The 17,383-nt window shown below is 36.9% G+C and overlaps 1 protein-coding gene across 1 annotated transcript in view; it reads right to left on the bottom strand.

Annotated features, from left to right (window-relative positions):
• Positions 1-17,383, bottom strand: part of CENPC (centromere protein C) — a 90,925-nt gene that overhangs the window by 57,170 nt on the left and 16,372 nt on the right. The window contains exons 5-7 of the mRNA XM_065877797.1: positions 13,071-13,170; positions 2,241-2,526; positions 784-999 (exon numbers count right to left, since the gene is read on the bottom strand). Coding sequence (XP_065733869.1) covers positions 784-999; positions 2,241-2,526; positions 13,071-13,170 — 602 coding nt within the window. The remainder of the gene's footprint in view (positions 1-783; positions 1,000-2,240; positions 2,527-13,070; positions 13,171-17,383) is intronic.

The raw sequence follows: 17,383 nt of genomic DNA, 5'->3' as shown, positions 1-17,383 counted from the left end.
CTTAACCTACTAAGAAAGATATACAAAATAGCTAAACTATAATACAAGGCAAGGAACTATTTTAAAAAACACTGGAGTGGGGCTTGGAAAAAATCAGAAGCCTACAACCATGGACCTTAGAATAAAATATAAATTGGCATACGACAAGGGGAAAAGGTACGCCAAAGCCAGGACAACTGCAAATATGTATGACAAGTTGGTAGAAACAGTTCACTAGTGACAGTGAAGGCCTTAAATACTAGCTGACAAATCTCAAGTTATTCTATAGACCAGTGCTTCTCAACCCTAGCTGCTATTAATTCTAGTTAACTCTAATGTGCAGCCAGTTAAGAATCACTGTATGGATATTGTAGAACCACTGAAGGTTTTTAAGTAGGCAAAAACAGATTAAAACTTATTTTAGGACTATCCTTTTACTAACACAATCAAAAGAAATAGAAAAAATATTTAAAACACTTAACAGTGAAATACAGGCACCCTGACATAATTTTATTTCTAAATACTGTCTTTATTCTTTGATCTCATACATACTAGTAAGTGCTGATGAACAGAAGCAATGAAAGCTGAATAAACTTTTCTTTCACATCTAATTTAATATCCCTTAAATGATGGCTTTGGGATTAATTTACTGGTAAGAAACTACTCTCTCCTTATGGGTTAGACATAATTTCAATTAAAAATTGTGTCAATTAAGATTAACTTCTAGTTAAATATCACTAAGAATCCTTAGATACTGTTCAAAGAATGTGAAAGAAAAATGTGGACCATTTCTTAATAACTCACCTGGATTCACCTTTTCTTTTTACAGTTTCTAAAAACAATGTTGAAAAACTCTTTCTAGCTTGTGGTTGATCTTCACATTCTGAATCTTGTATTCTTTTTTGAGATGTTCCTAACTGTTTCCTCTCTTGTGGTCCTTCTGAAACTTTATCCTCTATTTCTGATACTTTATTCGTTACTTCTACTTTCTTCAAATCATCTTTATCTTCAAAGTTTAACCTAAAAGGTTAAAAGGAAGACATGATGAATGTTCCCACCATTTGTTGAGTTATAAGTATTCCTGAACTCCCTTACAGTAACAATACAACTGCTTACAAAATTTTCCAGTGGGCCTTTATTTAAAAATTATAAATGCTGATGTGTTTCTCTTACACAACATACACAAGGCAAATTGGTCAGAAAAATTAAATTTTGTATTTGTTGATAGAAAAAAATAAGAGAGAAAAAGAATGGCTAAATCATATAACAAAGAAATGTGTAGCTTAGAACACTAGTTCTCAAACATTTAATATGAATTTGAATCTTCTGGAGAATCTTATTAAAATGTAGATTCTGATTCAGTAGGTCTAGCATAGGGTTTGAGATTCTATATTTCTAACAAGCTTCCAGATAATGCCACTGCTCTTGATCCTGAGCTGCAGATCACACTGTGAATAGCAAAATCTTAGAATGTACTTAACTCCTCAGCTCCAAGAAGCACACAAGACCCTAGAAAGATATTACACTCATGGCAGAGGTTCCCAATACCAAAGGACCTTGAACAATCTATTTTGCTTCTTAAAGGTCAAAGGGAAAGCCCCAAGAAATGGATGTGGGTTTACCACAACTCATCCTCAACAAAACTTACTCTTTGCTATCCTGAGATGACCTGATATATACCTACCCTTATAATTAAAAATAACATAGAGAAAATACAAATTGTTTCTCTTAGGAAGTTACAGAAAACTTATTATAAGGAAAAAAAACATCCTGTGATAAACCATAAAGGATATGAAAAAGAACGTATATATATGTATAACTGAGTCACTATGCTGTACAGCAGTAATTAACGCAACATTGTAATTCAACTATACTTCAATAAAAAACGTTTTTTAAAAAAGAAAAAGATCTGAATATAACAAAATATTCACATATGTCAAATCTGAATATGTGAGTACCTATTGTTATCTTCTGTATGTGCACAGTATTTTAAAATAAAAATCTTAAAGAAAAAAGAAAAAAACATGCTTTTCCATAGACCATAGAAAAGTTTACCCCCAAACGTCTCTGAAGAACACTTTAAGGCCTTCCATATTAAATATAAACTGAATATATACTGAATGTATATTATGTTTTTCTCAAAACATGTTAATATTCCTCAATACTTACTATAAAATACCTAAAAGACTAAATTACTCACTTTTTAACATAAGATAAAAGTTATAGTAAGATTAATATCTTTTAAATAAACAAAAATTCACCTTTTTTTGGTTTTATGAGAAATCTCTGTACTTGAAGGCAGCATATTTACTGAATTTTCAGAAGTATAGGTCTCTCTCTTTTGGGCAACAGATGGAATAGTCTTTTGCAATGAAGATGCTTTTGCATCCAGAAGATCAGAAGGTAAGCCAATAGATAAGTAAAATTCCTCATCAGCTCCACTGTGATGATCTTTTAGTTTTTTACTTGACATTTTTCTCAAGTCAGATGTATTGTTAGAATGAACATCAGTTGCCAAAATTTCCTGATGAACCTCATGGGCCTGAACTAGAAGAAAATTACATGAAGATATTAAAAACTCTTTAAATAATAATACTAGAACGAAATGTGCTTTTTAAAATATGGCAACAATTTCATTAGAAAGTTTCCAGAAGACTCACAGGTCATTAAGTTTATAATCAAAGATCTAGGATTAAAATACACAAGTACTTTAAGAGTTCTAATTTATGAAATTAATAAACTGAAAGGTGTATTTGGTCCATGCTCCACAGTTCTAAAATGAATAAAATCCTCAAACAGAGAAAATTCACAGTTAATATTATTGATATAGTAAATTTATTCAAGATTTGAATATAGTCAAACTCAGAGAAGGAGAGATTTGAATAATGGTTGCCAGTGACTGGGAGAAGGGAGAAATTCGGAGTTGTTAATTAACAGGTGTAAAGTTTCAGTTATTCAAAATAAATAAGTTTTAGAGATCTAGAGTACAACATTGTGCCTATACATAACAATACTCTATTGTACACTTAAAAATCTGTTGAGAGGGAAGATCTCATGTAAAAATGTTCTTACTGGGACTTCCCAGGTGGTGCAGTGATTAAGAGTCCACCTGCCAATGCAGGTGACACAGGTTCGAGCCCTGGTCTAGGAAGATCCCACATGCCACAGAGCAACTAAGCCCATGTGCCACAACTACTGAGCCTGCACTCTAGAGCCCACGAGCCACAACTATTGAGGCCGTAGGCCACAACTCCTGACCCCGCATGCTGCAACTACTGAAGCCCGTGCGCTCTAGGGCCCATGCACCACAACTACTGAACCAACATGCTGCAACTACTGAAGCCCACATGCCTAGAGCCCATGCTCTGCAACAAGAGAAGCCACCGCAATGAGCACACTGCAATGAAGAGTAGCCCCCGCCTGCTGCAACTAGAGAAAGCCCGTGCGCAGCAACAAAGACCCAATGCAGCCAAAAATAAATAAAATTTTAAAAAATAAATAAAATAAAGTGTTCTTACCACAATAAAATAAAAATTCTTTTAAAGATTTAAATAAATCTTTACATAGCTAAAATAAGTAACAGGTAATCCTAAAGAAATTATGAGATTCAATCTTTAGGTTAAGATATGGGTAAACTAGGGCAGCTAGATGAGCACACTTTTATACATATACATACAAATATACATATAGAACAGATACATATATAGTTATATAAAATATATGTATATATAGGGAGAATATTTATATACACATACATCTTTATATCTATACAAAGAGAATATATATTATACACATATATCTTTATCGCTATATAAAGAGAAATATATATTCTCTTAACACTTAACCTTCAAATATCAAAGAAAAAGTAGAATGGCTGGGTAGTACTCATACTGATTCATACTCTCAAAAAGAAAAGATTAAAAATTTAAAATAAGCCAAAATGGCTTTTGGTTCTGGAACAAAATTACATAGACTCACTTTCTCCTGCTTCTCCCTTTAAGTACAACTTAAACAAACAATAATAACAGAACTCTGAAAGCTGGAAGAAGGTATATTTGCTAGGAACCTCAAGCCTTAAGCAACAATGGATAATATGGTGAATCCCCAGTAGCATCAGAAAATGAAACAAACCAAAATACCACTACTAGAACTCTAAACACTTAAATGTCATTGGAAATAAACTCCACAAAAATAGGCAAGAGCCTAAAACAGGGCAACTATAACAAGACTGAAATACAATGAAGAGTCCCTTAACATAATAACCAAAATGTTGAGGATACAATCAAAATGATTCATCATAATAAAAATTTTTTAAAAAGAAAAAACATTATCTGAAGAAGAAAATACAATCAATGGATGCAAATGGACAATATGAATCAGATGCTGGAATTATTTAACAAGAATTTATTTAAACCAACCACCATAAAAATGTCTTAATGTTCAATTATAAATTCTCTTGAAACAAATGAAAAGACAGAAACTCTCAAAGAAACAGGAGTTACAAAAGAGACCCAGCTTTTGGATCTTAGCCATTATAGCTGTGTAGTGGTATCTAACTGCTGTTTTAATTTAAAATTCCCTAATGACCATAATGATGAACAAATCCACAATGAGATACTACTTCACACCCATTAGGATGGGAAGGGAGGGAGGGAGGGAGGGAAGGAGAAAATAACAAGTTAACAAGTGTTGGTGAGTATATAGAAAAACTGGAACCCTTGCGCACAGCTGGTGGGAATGTAAAATGATGCAGCCACTATGGAAGATAGCTTGGTCGCTCCTCAAGAAATTAAAAATGCAATTACCATATGATCTAATAATTCCTTTTTTGCCTATATATCCAAAAAGACTGAAAGCAGGGGCTGCAAGAGGTACTTGTACATCTGTGCTCACAGCAACATTATTCACAAAAGACAAAAGGTGGAAACCACCTAAATGTCCATCAATGGATAAATGGACAAAACAAAATATGGTATACATACAGTGAAATATTATTCAGCTTTATAAAGGAAATCCTGACACACGCTACAACCTGGCTGACACTTGAGGACATTATGCTAAGTGAAATAAGCCAGTTGCAAAAGGACAAAAGCTGAACAATTCCACTCATATGAGGTATTTAGAGTAGTCAAATTCAGAAACAGAATGTAGAAGTGTGGTTACCAGAGGCTGGGGGGTACGGGGAGATTGTTTAATGGGTTCAGTTTTGCAAGATGAATAAGTTCTGTGGATGGATGGTGGTGACAGTTGGACAACCTGACTGTCCTTAATGCCAAAGAACTGTACACTTAAAAATGTTTAAAATGGTAAATTTTGTTATATTATTTTACCGTAATTTTTTAAAATCATTTTTAAAAAGGAATAAAGAGCACAAACAGTGATGTATGTGTAAATATAAACACTGACTGATTAAAACAAAAATAAAGTCTTATAGAGATAAAAGATATCAAAATACATAGCGGAATTAAAATAGAGGATAACAGGAATAAAATATATGACAACAGTATGTCAGTTGGGAATTAGGGAGTTGTTCTAGTTACTCTGTCTGCATAATAAGTAACTCCATGCCTTGGCTGCATAAACCAACCATATATTATGTTCACGTATTCTGTGGGGCCAGAATTTGGCAGGGCACAAGCAGGGATGACTTGTCTCTACTCCATGAAGTCTGGGGCCTGGAACGATTTAAAAGCTTGCTTACTCACATGTCTAACATCTGAGGCTGGCAGGAGGACGAAGAAATATTGCTGTCTATGTATGTCTGCAAGTAGGCTAGTTTGGGCTTCCTCACAGCATGATGTCTGGGTTATAAGGCAGAGTGTATCCTAAGAGGGAAATAAGGAGAAAGGGAGGGAGCCAAGCAGAAGCCCTTTATGTCCTAACCTTGGAAGTCACACAGTATCACATATACCAAATTCTATGATATATGATGTGATATGATATGATACATGATATGATACAAACAACCTCACTTACGGGGGTGAGGAAAAATGCTGACCTAAGTAAGGTTAGAAATGGAGTCTGTAAAACTAAAAGCTAAAGAAATTGTACATAACATTGTCATACTAAGTGAAGTAAGTCATACAGACAAAGACAAATATTATATGATATCACTTATATGTGAAATCTGAAAAATAAAACACAAACAGACTCACAGACACAAAACAAACTTATGGTTACCGAAGAGGAAGGAGGGAGAAGGATAAATTAGGAGTACGGGATTAACAGATACACATTGTCATATATAAAATAGATAAACAACAAGGATTTATTGTGTAGCACAGGGACTATATTCAGTATCTTATAATAACCTATAATGGAAAAGAATCAAGAAAAAAGTATATGTATGTATACACACACACATATATATATATATAACCAAATCACTTTTGCTGTACACCTGAAACTAACACAATATTGTAAATTAAGTACAATAAAGAAATTGTACATAAGCACTGTACTCCAGTAGATAAAATTGTTTTCCATGGGTTTAAGTCAACAATTCTGATACTGTTATACATGTATATAGGAATAAAAAGTTAAGTAGGTAGATGGTGAATGGTAAGTGCCAAGTTTCTTACACACAGAGTGGATGTTTACAGATAAGCAAGGCAAAGAAGCAAGAATAACCCATGTGGTAATAAATTACGGTTGGAAACATCAATATGAATTCATGTTTAACTTAATACAGATACAGTTACACAGAAAAATATTTATAGATATGTGTATATATACCAGTTACCATACACACATATATTTCCTTGCTCTGTCAGTTGAGACAGTCTTGAAGCATTAACGCCCCAGGAGAAACAGCACACCTAGCACCCAGATCTTGGTTCCTAATACCATTCTCCAGTAAGAGGAACCACTGGCTCCTTGGAGAAATGGCTGATTCTAGGGTAAGTTGGGCCTGGAGCATCCTGTAGTTCCAGAAGGTAAGGAAATGTTAAAAACAACAGCAATAACAACAAAAATGGGGTCCATCAAAGGGGCATAGGAGCCAGTGAAAGAGCTTTCTAATGGCCAAAGCTGGAACAGTTTGAGTAATAAATTTAATAAAATAGTACTGGATTATAAACTAAAGTATAAAAAAAAGTTTCTACCTCAAAAACTAAAAAAAGGAGCAAAATAAACCCAAACCAAGGACAAGAATGGAGAAAATAAGAGCAGAAATCAATGAAACTAAAAACAGGAAAACACAAAAACTTACTGAAACAAGAAGCTAGTTCTTTTAAAACAGTGAATAAAAATGATAATCCTGTAACAAAATTAACAAAGGCAAAAAGACAAGACACAAATCAACAATATCCAGAATAAAACGGTATATCACAACAGATCCTGCAGCCATTAAAAGGATAACAAAGTGGGGCTTCCCTGGTGGGCAGTGGTTGAGAGTCCGCCTGCCAAGGCAGGGGACACGGGTTCATGCCCCGGTCCAGGAAGATCCCACATGCCGCGGAGTGGCTAGGCCCGTGAGCCATGGCCGCTGAGCCTGCGTGTCCAGAGCCTGTGCTTCGCAACGGGAGAGGCCACAACAGTGAGAAGCCCGTGTACCACAAAAAAAAAAAAAAAAAAAAAAAAAGGATAACGAAGTAATACTATGTACAACTTTATGCTGATAAACTCAACAACTTAGAAGAAATGGACCAATTCTTCAAAAACCATAAACTATCAAAAATGTGCCAAGATAAAATAAATAACCTAAATAGTCCTATAACTACTAGAGAACTGAATTTGTAACTTAAAAGCTCTTGAAAAAGAAATGCCACAGACCAGATGATATCACTGGAGAATATTATACCAAAAAATCAGAGAATTAAAATTAATTTTACATAAGCCCTTCTAGGAATTAGAAGGGGGAATAATTTCCAACTCATTTTATAAGGTTGGTGAGCATTACCTTGATACCAAAACCATACAAATACAGCATAAAAAAGAAAACTACAGACCACTATCTCTCATTAATTTAGATGCAAAAAATTCTCAAAATTTTAGCAACTGCATCAAACAATGTATAAAAATTAGTAATACAACATAATTGATATTTATGGTCAACTGCACTCAACAATGGAATACTTGTTTTTCAAGTGCCCATGAAGCATTCATAAAGGCAGACAATATCTTGGGTCATAAAACAAATAAAACAAATCTTCACAAATTTTAAAGAACTAAAATGAAATGACATAGTGTATATATGCTATGCCATAAAGAAATCAAGACTAGAAATCACTAAGGGAAAGACAACAGGAAAGTCCAGAAGTATATTCATTTAGCATAATGTTTCTAAGGTTCTTCCATGTTGTAGCATGTATCAGAACTTCATTCCTTTTTATGGCTGAATAATATTCCACTCTACACATGTACCACATGTTGTTTGTCCATTCACTCGTTCATGGGACACTTTGGTTGTTTCCACCTTTTGGGTATTATGAATCATACTGCTATGAACATTGGGGTATAAGTTTCTGTTTGAGTTCCTGTTTTCAATTCTTTTGAATATAAACCTAGAAGTAGAAATGCTACTTAATACCTAATTTTTTGAGGAACCACCAAACTTTTTCCACTGGCTGCATAATGCATGTGGGTTTCTATAAATTCCACATCCTCAACATCTTTTATTTAAAAAGTAATAATATCCATCCTAATATGTATAAAGTGGTATCTCTGTGGGGTTTTGATTTGCATTTCCCTAATGACTAACAATGTTGAACAACTTTTCATGTAGTTGTTATCAGCTTGCCAGATGCATAGCAAGCCAAAATGCTGAGACAACAAAGTTTGCAGCAAAGAGAGGGTTTATTTGCAAGGCAGCCAAGCAAGATGATCTGAGGCATGGGGAGCTTGGGGAAAGGTGACTGAAAAAAAGTTGCAATAATCATCACTCTGCACAGGCCTCTGCACGGTCAAAAGGTTACTGGAGTGGACCCTTAAGCATAACCAGTTGAAGGGTGGTCCTATTCAGTCTTAACCAGCTCAGCACAAACTAGATGCAGCTGACCTGAAGTTCCCAGAAAACAACTCAGGCAAATATCTTGTTCAGGTTATAAGCCACTTGAAGGACATGCAAGTCTGAAAGCAAACTCAATTAGTGAAGGCAGGTAAAACACATTCATTGGCCAACTGGACAAATGTCTATTCAAGTCCTCTTTTCAGTTGGGATGTTTATTTTTGTTGTTGTTGAGTTACAGGAAGTCTTTACGTATTCTGGATATAAATCCCTTATTACAGGGGTCCCCAACCCCCAGGCCACGGACCAGTACTGGTCCATGGCCTGTTAGGAACTGGGCCACACAGCAGGAGGTGAGCAGTAGGTGAATGAGCAAAGCTTCACCTGTATTTACAGCTGCTCTCCATTGCTCGCATTACCACCTGAGCCCCACCTCCTGTCAGATCATCTGTGGCATTACATTCTCATAGGAGCACGAACCCTACTGTGAACTGCACATGCAAGGGATCTAGCTTGCATGCTCCTTATGAGAATCTAACGTGAGGTAGAACAGAGGTGGTGACTCTAGCGCTGGGGAGCAGATGCAAATACAGATTATCATTAGCAGAGAGGTCTGACTGCACAGAGACCATAATAAATCAATTGCTTGCAGACTCATATCAAAACCCTATCAGTGACTGGCAAGTGAAAACAAGCTCAGGGCTCCCACTGATGCTGCATTATGGTGAGTTGTATAATTATTTCATTGGATCTTACAATGTAATAATAATAGAAATAAAGTGCACAATAAAGGTAATGTGCTTGAATCATACCAAAACCACCCGCCCCCCCCACCCCCAGTCCATGGAAAAATTGTCTTCCACAAAACCGCTCCATGGTGCCAAAAAGGTTGGAGACCACTGCCTTATGAGATATACTATATGCAATTATTTTCCCCCATTTTGTGGGTTATCCTTTCATGCTATTGATAGTACCCTTCACACACTTTTGAAGGACATAAATATATGACATATTTGTTCTTAAGTAGAAAACCTAAATGACGCAAAAATATGAATTTTCACAAAATTACTATACAAATTAAATGCAACTTTAGTTAAAATCACAACAAAATTTTATTGGAAACTGAATAAACAAAATTCATAGAAATTAAAAAGGTCTAAGAATGGCAGAAGAGTGGCATGTATCAGAAGTATATATATAAATAGTTACCTTTATATCAGCATGTGCTATAAAACTACAATTAGTAAAACAGTATTGTGTTGACATTAAGAATAAACAAATGGACCGAAATTCAAAAGTATATTGAATGATATATGAGATTTAATACATGATAAAAGTAGCACATTCATATGAGAATGAATTATGTAATTAATAAAAGGAACTAGCACAACTGACCATAAGGAAGAAAATAAAATTATAACATTATGCCACATTATACACTAAAGCACATTCCAGATGGATTAAGAATTTAAATTAAAAAGAAAAAAAGATGTTAAGATGAAAATCTAAGATATTACATATACCATTAGGATAAAACAGACCTTTTAACCAAAACAGGAAACTCAAAAGCTATTGAAAAAAACAAACACACACACATTTGACAATTAAAATAAAAAACGTTATCCATCATATAAGATACTATAACCAAAATCTGTAATAGTCTAGGGATCATTTGGAAAAATATCTGATAAATAACAGATAAATTACACAAATTACAGATAAACAGTTACAGATACTCAATTTAAAGATCTCCCATAAACTAGAAAAAACAAATGGGCAAAGGATATGAAAAGATAAAAAGGTATTTCAAATAGCCAGTAAACTTATGAAAAGGTGTTCAAACTCAGTGATAATCACTAAAGTAATATTGAGATCATTTAATAGTGATCAAATTGGCAAAAAGTTCAATAGAATAGTAAATACTCTATCAGGTGAAAGGTACTTTCTTACATTGCTTGTATAAAAGGAAATTGTAAAAGCCTCTTCTGAAAGCACGCGTGCACGCACACACACGTTTATATATGTGTTCGTTCAGGAGCACCAATGAAGATATGGAAGGATTCAAGGCTACCTCAGCAGGATGAGGGGAGTAATGATTAGTAGCTTTTTCTTTTAAATCTTTGACTCACCTCAAATGAAGGACTTTTCTAATTTGAAAAATAAAACTTTAAAAACTGGCAGCACATATAAATGACTGAAGGAAATGCTACAGAGAGAAAAAGAACACTGACCACATATATTCAAATATCAAATCATTATGTTGTATTCCTGAAACTAATATTATGTAAATTATACCTTAGTTAAAAAAAAAATGCTCAAGGAGCCCATGGAGAGGCCCACATGGGAGGAAATTAAGGCTTCCTGCCAGCAACCAGACCCACATGAGTGTCATCTTGGAAATTCATCCTTAGCCCCAGTCAAGCCTTCAGATGACTGCAACCCTGGCCATCATCTTGACTACCACCTCATGAGATTACAAGCCAGCACCACCTAACTAAGCTGCTTCTGAATTCCTGACCCACAGAAACTGTATGATGATAAATATTAAAAAAAAAAAAGAAAAGAAAAGAAAAATCTACTTGAAAACTCTTAAAGCTATGGTCCCTATAATAATTCTTAGTTAATGTCTCTTACCACATCCTATGAACAATGCTCCTACCACTAAAACAAAAACACACATAATAATCAGATAAAACTTATTATTCCGCAAATCAAAACAACAATGAGGTACCACCTCACACCGGTCGGAATGGCCATCATTAAAAAGTCTACAAATAATAAATGCTGGAGAGGGTGTGGAGAAAAGGGAACCCTCTTACACTGTTGGTAGGAATGTAAATTGGTGCAGCCACTATAGAAAACAGTATGAAGGTTCCTCAAAACACTAAAAATAGGGTTTCCCTGGTGGCACAGTGGTTGAGAGTCCACCTGCCGATGCAGGGAACACGGGTTCGTGCCCCGGTCCAGAAAGATCCCACATGGCGCAGAGCAGCTGGGCCCATGAGCCATGGCCGCTGAGCCTACACATCCAGAGCCTGCGCCTCTGGAGCCTGTGCTCTACAACAGGAGAGGCCACAACAGTGAGAGGCCCGTGTACCGCAAAAAAAAAAAAAAAAAACTAAAAACAGAGTTGCCAAATGATCCAGCAATCCCACTCCTGGTCATATACCCAGATAAAATGATAATTTGAAAAGATACTTGCACCCCTTTGTTCATAGCAGCACTATTTACAATAGCCAAGACATGGAAACAACCTAAATGTCCACAGTTGGATGAATGGATAAAGATGTGGCACATATATACAATGGAATATTACTCAGCCATTAAAAAGAAAGAAGTAATGCCACTTGCAGCAACATGGATAGACCTAGAGATTATCAGACTAAATGAAGTCAGAAAGACAAATACCATATATCACTTATATGTGGAATCTAAAATAAAACACAAATGAACATATGTATGAAACAAAAATGAACTCACAGATATAAAGAACACACTTGTGGTTGCCGAGGGGAAGTGGGGAGGGAAGGATTGGGAGCTTGGGATTAGCAGATGCAAACTATTATATATAGGACGGATAAACAACAAGGTTCTACTATAGCACAGGGAACTATATTCAGTATCCTATGATAAGCCATGATGGAAAAGAATATATATGTATAACTGAGTCACTCTGCTGTGTAGCAGAAATTAAACACAACATTGTAAATCAACTATATTTCAATAAAATTAAAAAAAAAACTTATTCATGTTTTTAAAAAAAAAAATACACTGACAGTGGACTTAAGAGGGACCCAGAAACAACTTCATCCATTTCACAATTCTGTCTAGGCTGACCCTGACCTTGTGACTCAAGCCAACATGTGTGCTACCTTCAGCATTTCTCTTTTCTTTTTTTTTGCAGTACGCGGGCCTCTCACTGTTGTGGCCTCTCCTGTTGCAGAGCACAGGCTCCGGACGCACAGGCTCAGCGGCCATGGCTCACGGGCCCAGCCGCTCCGCGGCATGTGGGATCTTCCCGAACCGGGTCACGAACCCGTGTACCCTGCATCAGCAGGCGGACTCTCAACCACTGCGTCACCAGGGAAGCCCCTAACTCTTTAAATATATCTAGGCAAATATCACCCATGGGGATGCTACCAACCTGATTTGTTGACAGCTTCACTTGGTTCCACAATTAACTGCAGAGGGGCTTCTTTCTTCCTTGAAGAAACTGTACCTGACTTTGGATGTGATTTCTGGCACTGAGTCTAAAAGAGATACAACATTAGATCTATTCTATTAAATTACCAATTTTGATTAAACACATTTGTTCTTAAATTGAAAAAAGAAAGTATTTTTAAAAACAATAAACCAGCTGGTAAAGCTGCATACTTAACTCCTTAGAAACCAATTTCATAGTAAAGCTGAAATTTCATATAACCTATCACAGAAGCAATGTTGCTCTGAACAACTTTTAAAAACCTATTCTGCCAGAAGACTGGATAAATAAATTACCGTATAGTCATATATCACAATATCACAAATACAACAGTGAAAGGAACAAACTACAGCATACATGATTATGTTAAACAAAAAGAAAGTCACACAAGTATATAATTTCATTTACGGTAAGTTCAGAATAGATGCAAAAACATGTAAAACACTAAATATATATAGTATTTAGAAATTCACTCTATGCAGGAAAGAGTTAATGCACCAGGCCTGATCACTTAAAAACCTGCTTACAGGACTAGCCCTTGACTGGCACACAGAGTCTTGGCTTTCAGAATGTTTCCTCCATTACCAACTGGAACCTGTTACGCCAGCCTGCCTAGACTGTTTATATAAACAATGTGATTTATGGTGAACACCTTCCTTCTTTCCTTCAGAGAATACAGAATTTTGGTGGGCAGAAGGTACCAGTATAACCAGCTCCCAATAAAAACAGGCTAAATCTCAAAAGGCTTCCCAGGGCAGAAAGACTGTACATGTTTTATAGCATCTTACTGCTGGATGCAAAGAGTGCACTCTGTGTGGCCCCTTTGGAGAGCCTGACATGGATTCCACCATACTCTGCCTGATGCGTACTTTTCTCTTACTGATCTGGCTGTGTATCCTGACTATATGCCTATAACAAATCTCAGTCATGAGTACAACTAACTACAAGTGGAGTCTCATGAGTCCTATCTAGTGAAGCACCCAACATGTGAATGGTAGCAGGACCTGTCTTAAGTAGTGAAAGAAATATTGACACAAATGTCAGCACACACGCACATGTGGTAAAGCTATAAAGCAAAAGATGGGAATGATGAACATGAAATTCAACACAGTGGTTACCTCTGTGCAGGGAGGAGAGGCAAAAGAATAAGATCACAAAGGGGCACACAGGTGCTTCAAAGGTACTGGTATTTCTAACATTGAGAAATGGCCACATGGGTGTTCATTTATGTTATTTTTAATACCTTATGTACATAACATGCTTTCTTTTGAAAATTTGAAATATATCAAGTCGTAAATTTTTTAATTCTAGAAAAGAAATCTCATTCACACATTACAAGTGGGAAAGTAAACTAATAGACCATTCTGAAGAAAAAATTGACAATACTTAATTTCGTTTTAAAAGTACATATCCTAGAGAAATTCAATTTACAAATGCAAACAAGGAGGCATAAACAAAGGTGTTCAATACATCATTATTATAATGAATAGAGGGAAAAAAATCTAAAACTCTACCAATAGGGAAATATGTAAATAATGGAGCCACTACATTGCTAGTTCAGCAGATACACTATGGAACTCAATTATGTAAAGTAACAAAAGCAAGTTTTCATTATATTCTACTCCCTTTTGAAACCTCACCAGGATTTTTTTTAATGCATTCTTTTTTTTTTTAATTTATTTTATTTATTTATTTTTGTCGGCATTGGGTCTTTGCTACTGTGCACAGGCTTTCTCTAGTTGTGGCGAGTGGGGGCTACTCTTCGTTGCAGTGTGCAGGCTCCTCATTGAAATGGTTCTCCTGTTGCGGAGCACGGACTCTAGGCGCACAGGCTTCAGTAGTTGTGGCACATGGGCTCAGTAGTTGTGGCTCGTGGGATCTAGAGTGCAGGTTCAGTAGCTGTGGCACACAGGCTTAGCTGTTCCATGGCATGTAGGATCTTCCCAGACCAGGGATCAAACTCGTGACCCCTGCATTGGCAGGCAGATTCTTAAGCAATGCATCACCAGGGAAGTCCCACTAAGGATTTTTTTAAATGTATAAACCCAGAAGGATGAAGAGAAAGAGAAGGGAGTAGATGAGAGACATCAATAAACTCTTTTAGGTTGGAAAGCAGATTAGTAGCAGCCCAGAAAGACCAGAAACATGCTAACAATGAAGTAAGCCCAAAAGCCAACAGATTTATGTTTAAGGAGAAACCCATAAGTTCAGTTTTTCAAGGTATAATGTACCTCTAAAAGAGGGGCTCCAGGTAGGGCCTGCAAACAGAAGAGTTGTTAAAGGATGTATGGGGGGAGCAGAGTCAAGATGGCAGAGTAGGAGGACATGGAATTTGTGTCTCCACACAGCTAGAGCATCTACCAGGCACTAGTGGGGGACCTCAGACACCTATGGGGACAGGAGGAACCCCCAAGTGACCAGGTGGGACACGTGGGGAGGAAAAGTAGAGGCTATACGGGACCAGTGCCCCTGAGGGGTGGCTGGGGGAGGGGAGGAGTTCCCATGTTCAGGAGGGGCCCACCCATGGCGAGGGGATTGGCAGGACAGGGAGAGACCTTCAGGGGATTGGGGAATCAGAGGGGAACGTGGCCAGAGTTTCCCCCAAGCTCTCGGTCCCCAGCTAGTCTGCTGGGGTCCCAGGCCAAAACCCCTACACTCAAGGTCCCCTCAGGCACTTTTTTTTTTTTTTTTTTTGCGGTACGCGGGCCTCTCACTGTTGTGGCCTCTTCTGTTGCGGAGCACAGGCTCCGGATGTGCAGACTCAGTGGTCATGGCTCACGGGCCTAGCCGCTCCGCGGCATGTGGGATCTTCCCGGACCGGGGCACAAACCCATGTCCCCTGCATCGGCAGGCAGACCCTCAACCACTGTGCCACCAGGGAAGCCCCCCTCAGGGACTTTTCCAGCCCCATGGGTCTTGAACCTAGGTCCTGCCACCCCACAGCAAAGGCCTTCTCTGGTTTGTTTGGTTTTTTTCTTTTTTTTTTTTTTTCCTGTTCTGGTTCTGTTTTCCCTTGTTGTTGTTTCACTTATACATATATTTTCTAATAAATTTTTACTTTTCTAATTTTATTTTATTTTTTATTCTTTGTTATACTTTTGCCTTTTGTTTTTGTTTTGTTTTGTTTTTCAGCCACACGGTGCAGCTTGTAGGATCTTGGCTCCCAAGCTGGGGGTCAGGCATGAGCTCCTATTGTGGGAACGCTGAGTCCAAACTGCTAGACTAACAGAGAACCTCATACCACAGGGAATATTAATCAGAGTGAGGTTTCCCAGAGGTCCTCATCTTGGCACCAAGACCCAGCTCCACCCAACTGCTTGCAAGCTCCAGTGCCGGACGCCTCAGGCCAAACAACCTGTAAGACAGGAACACAGCCCCACCCACCAAAAAAATAAAAAGATGAGACGACAAAATAATATGTTACAGATGAAGAAGCAAGGTAAAAACCTACAAGACCAAATAAATGAAGAAGAAATAGGCAACCAACCTGAAAAAGAATTCAGAGTAATGATGGTAAAGATGTTCCAAAATCTCAGAAATAGAATGGAGGCATGGATCGAGAAAATACAAGAAATATATAACAAAGACCTAGAAGAACTAAAAAACAAACAGTGATGAACATCACAATAACTAGAATGAAAAATACTCTAGAAGGAATCAATAGCAGAATACCTGAGGCGGAAGAACAAATAAGTGAGCTGAAAGAGAATAGTGGAAATAACTGCCCAAGAGCAGAATAAAGAAAAAAGAAAGAAGAGAATTGAGAACGGTCTCCGAGACCTCTGGGACAACATTAAATGCACCAATATCTGAATTATAGGGGTCCCAGAAGAAGAAAAGAAAGAGAAAGGGTCAGAAAAAATATTTGAAGAGATTATAGTTAAAAACTTCCCTAACATGGGAAAGGAAATAGCCACCCAAGTCCAGGAAGCACAGGGAGTCCTATACAGGATAAACCCTAGGAGAAACACACCAAGATACATATTAATCAAACTAACAAAAATTAAATTCAAAGCAAAAATACTAAAAGCAGCAAGGGTAAAGCAACAAATAACATACAAAGGAATCCCCACACAGTTATCAGCTTATTTTTCAGCAGAAACTCTGCAGGCCAGAAGGGAGTGGCAGGATATATTTCAAGTGATAAAAGGGAAAAACCTACAACCAAGATTACTCTACCCAGCAAGGATCTCATGCAGATTTGATGGACAAATCAAAATGTTTACAGATAAGCAAAAGTTAAGAGAATTCAGCAC

This window comes from Phocoena phocoena, chromosome 5, assembly GCF_963924675.1.
Source record: "Phocoena phocoena chromosome 5, mPhoPho1.1, whole genome shotgun sequence".
Classification (NCBI taxonomy): domain Eukaryota; kingdom Metazoa; phylum Chordata; class Mammalia; order Artiodactyla; family Phocoenidae; genus Phocoena; species Phocoena phocoena.
The sequence above is the reverse complement of the archived record's forward strand: the minus strand, read 5'-3'. Positions and strand labels throughout refer to the sequence as shown.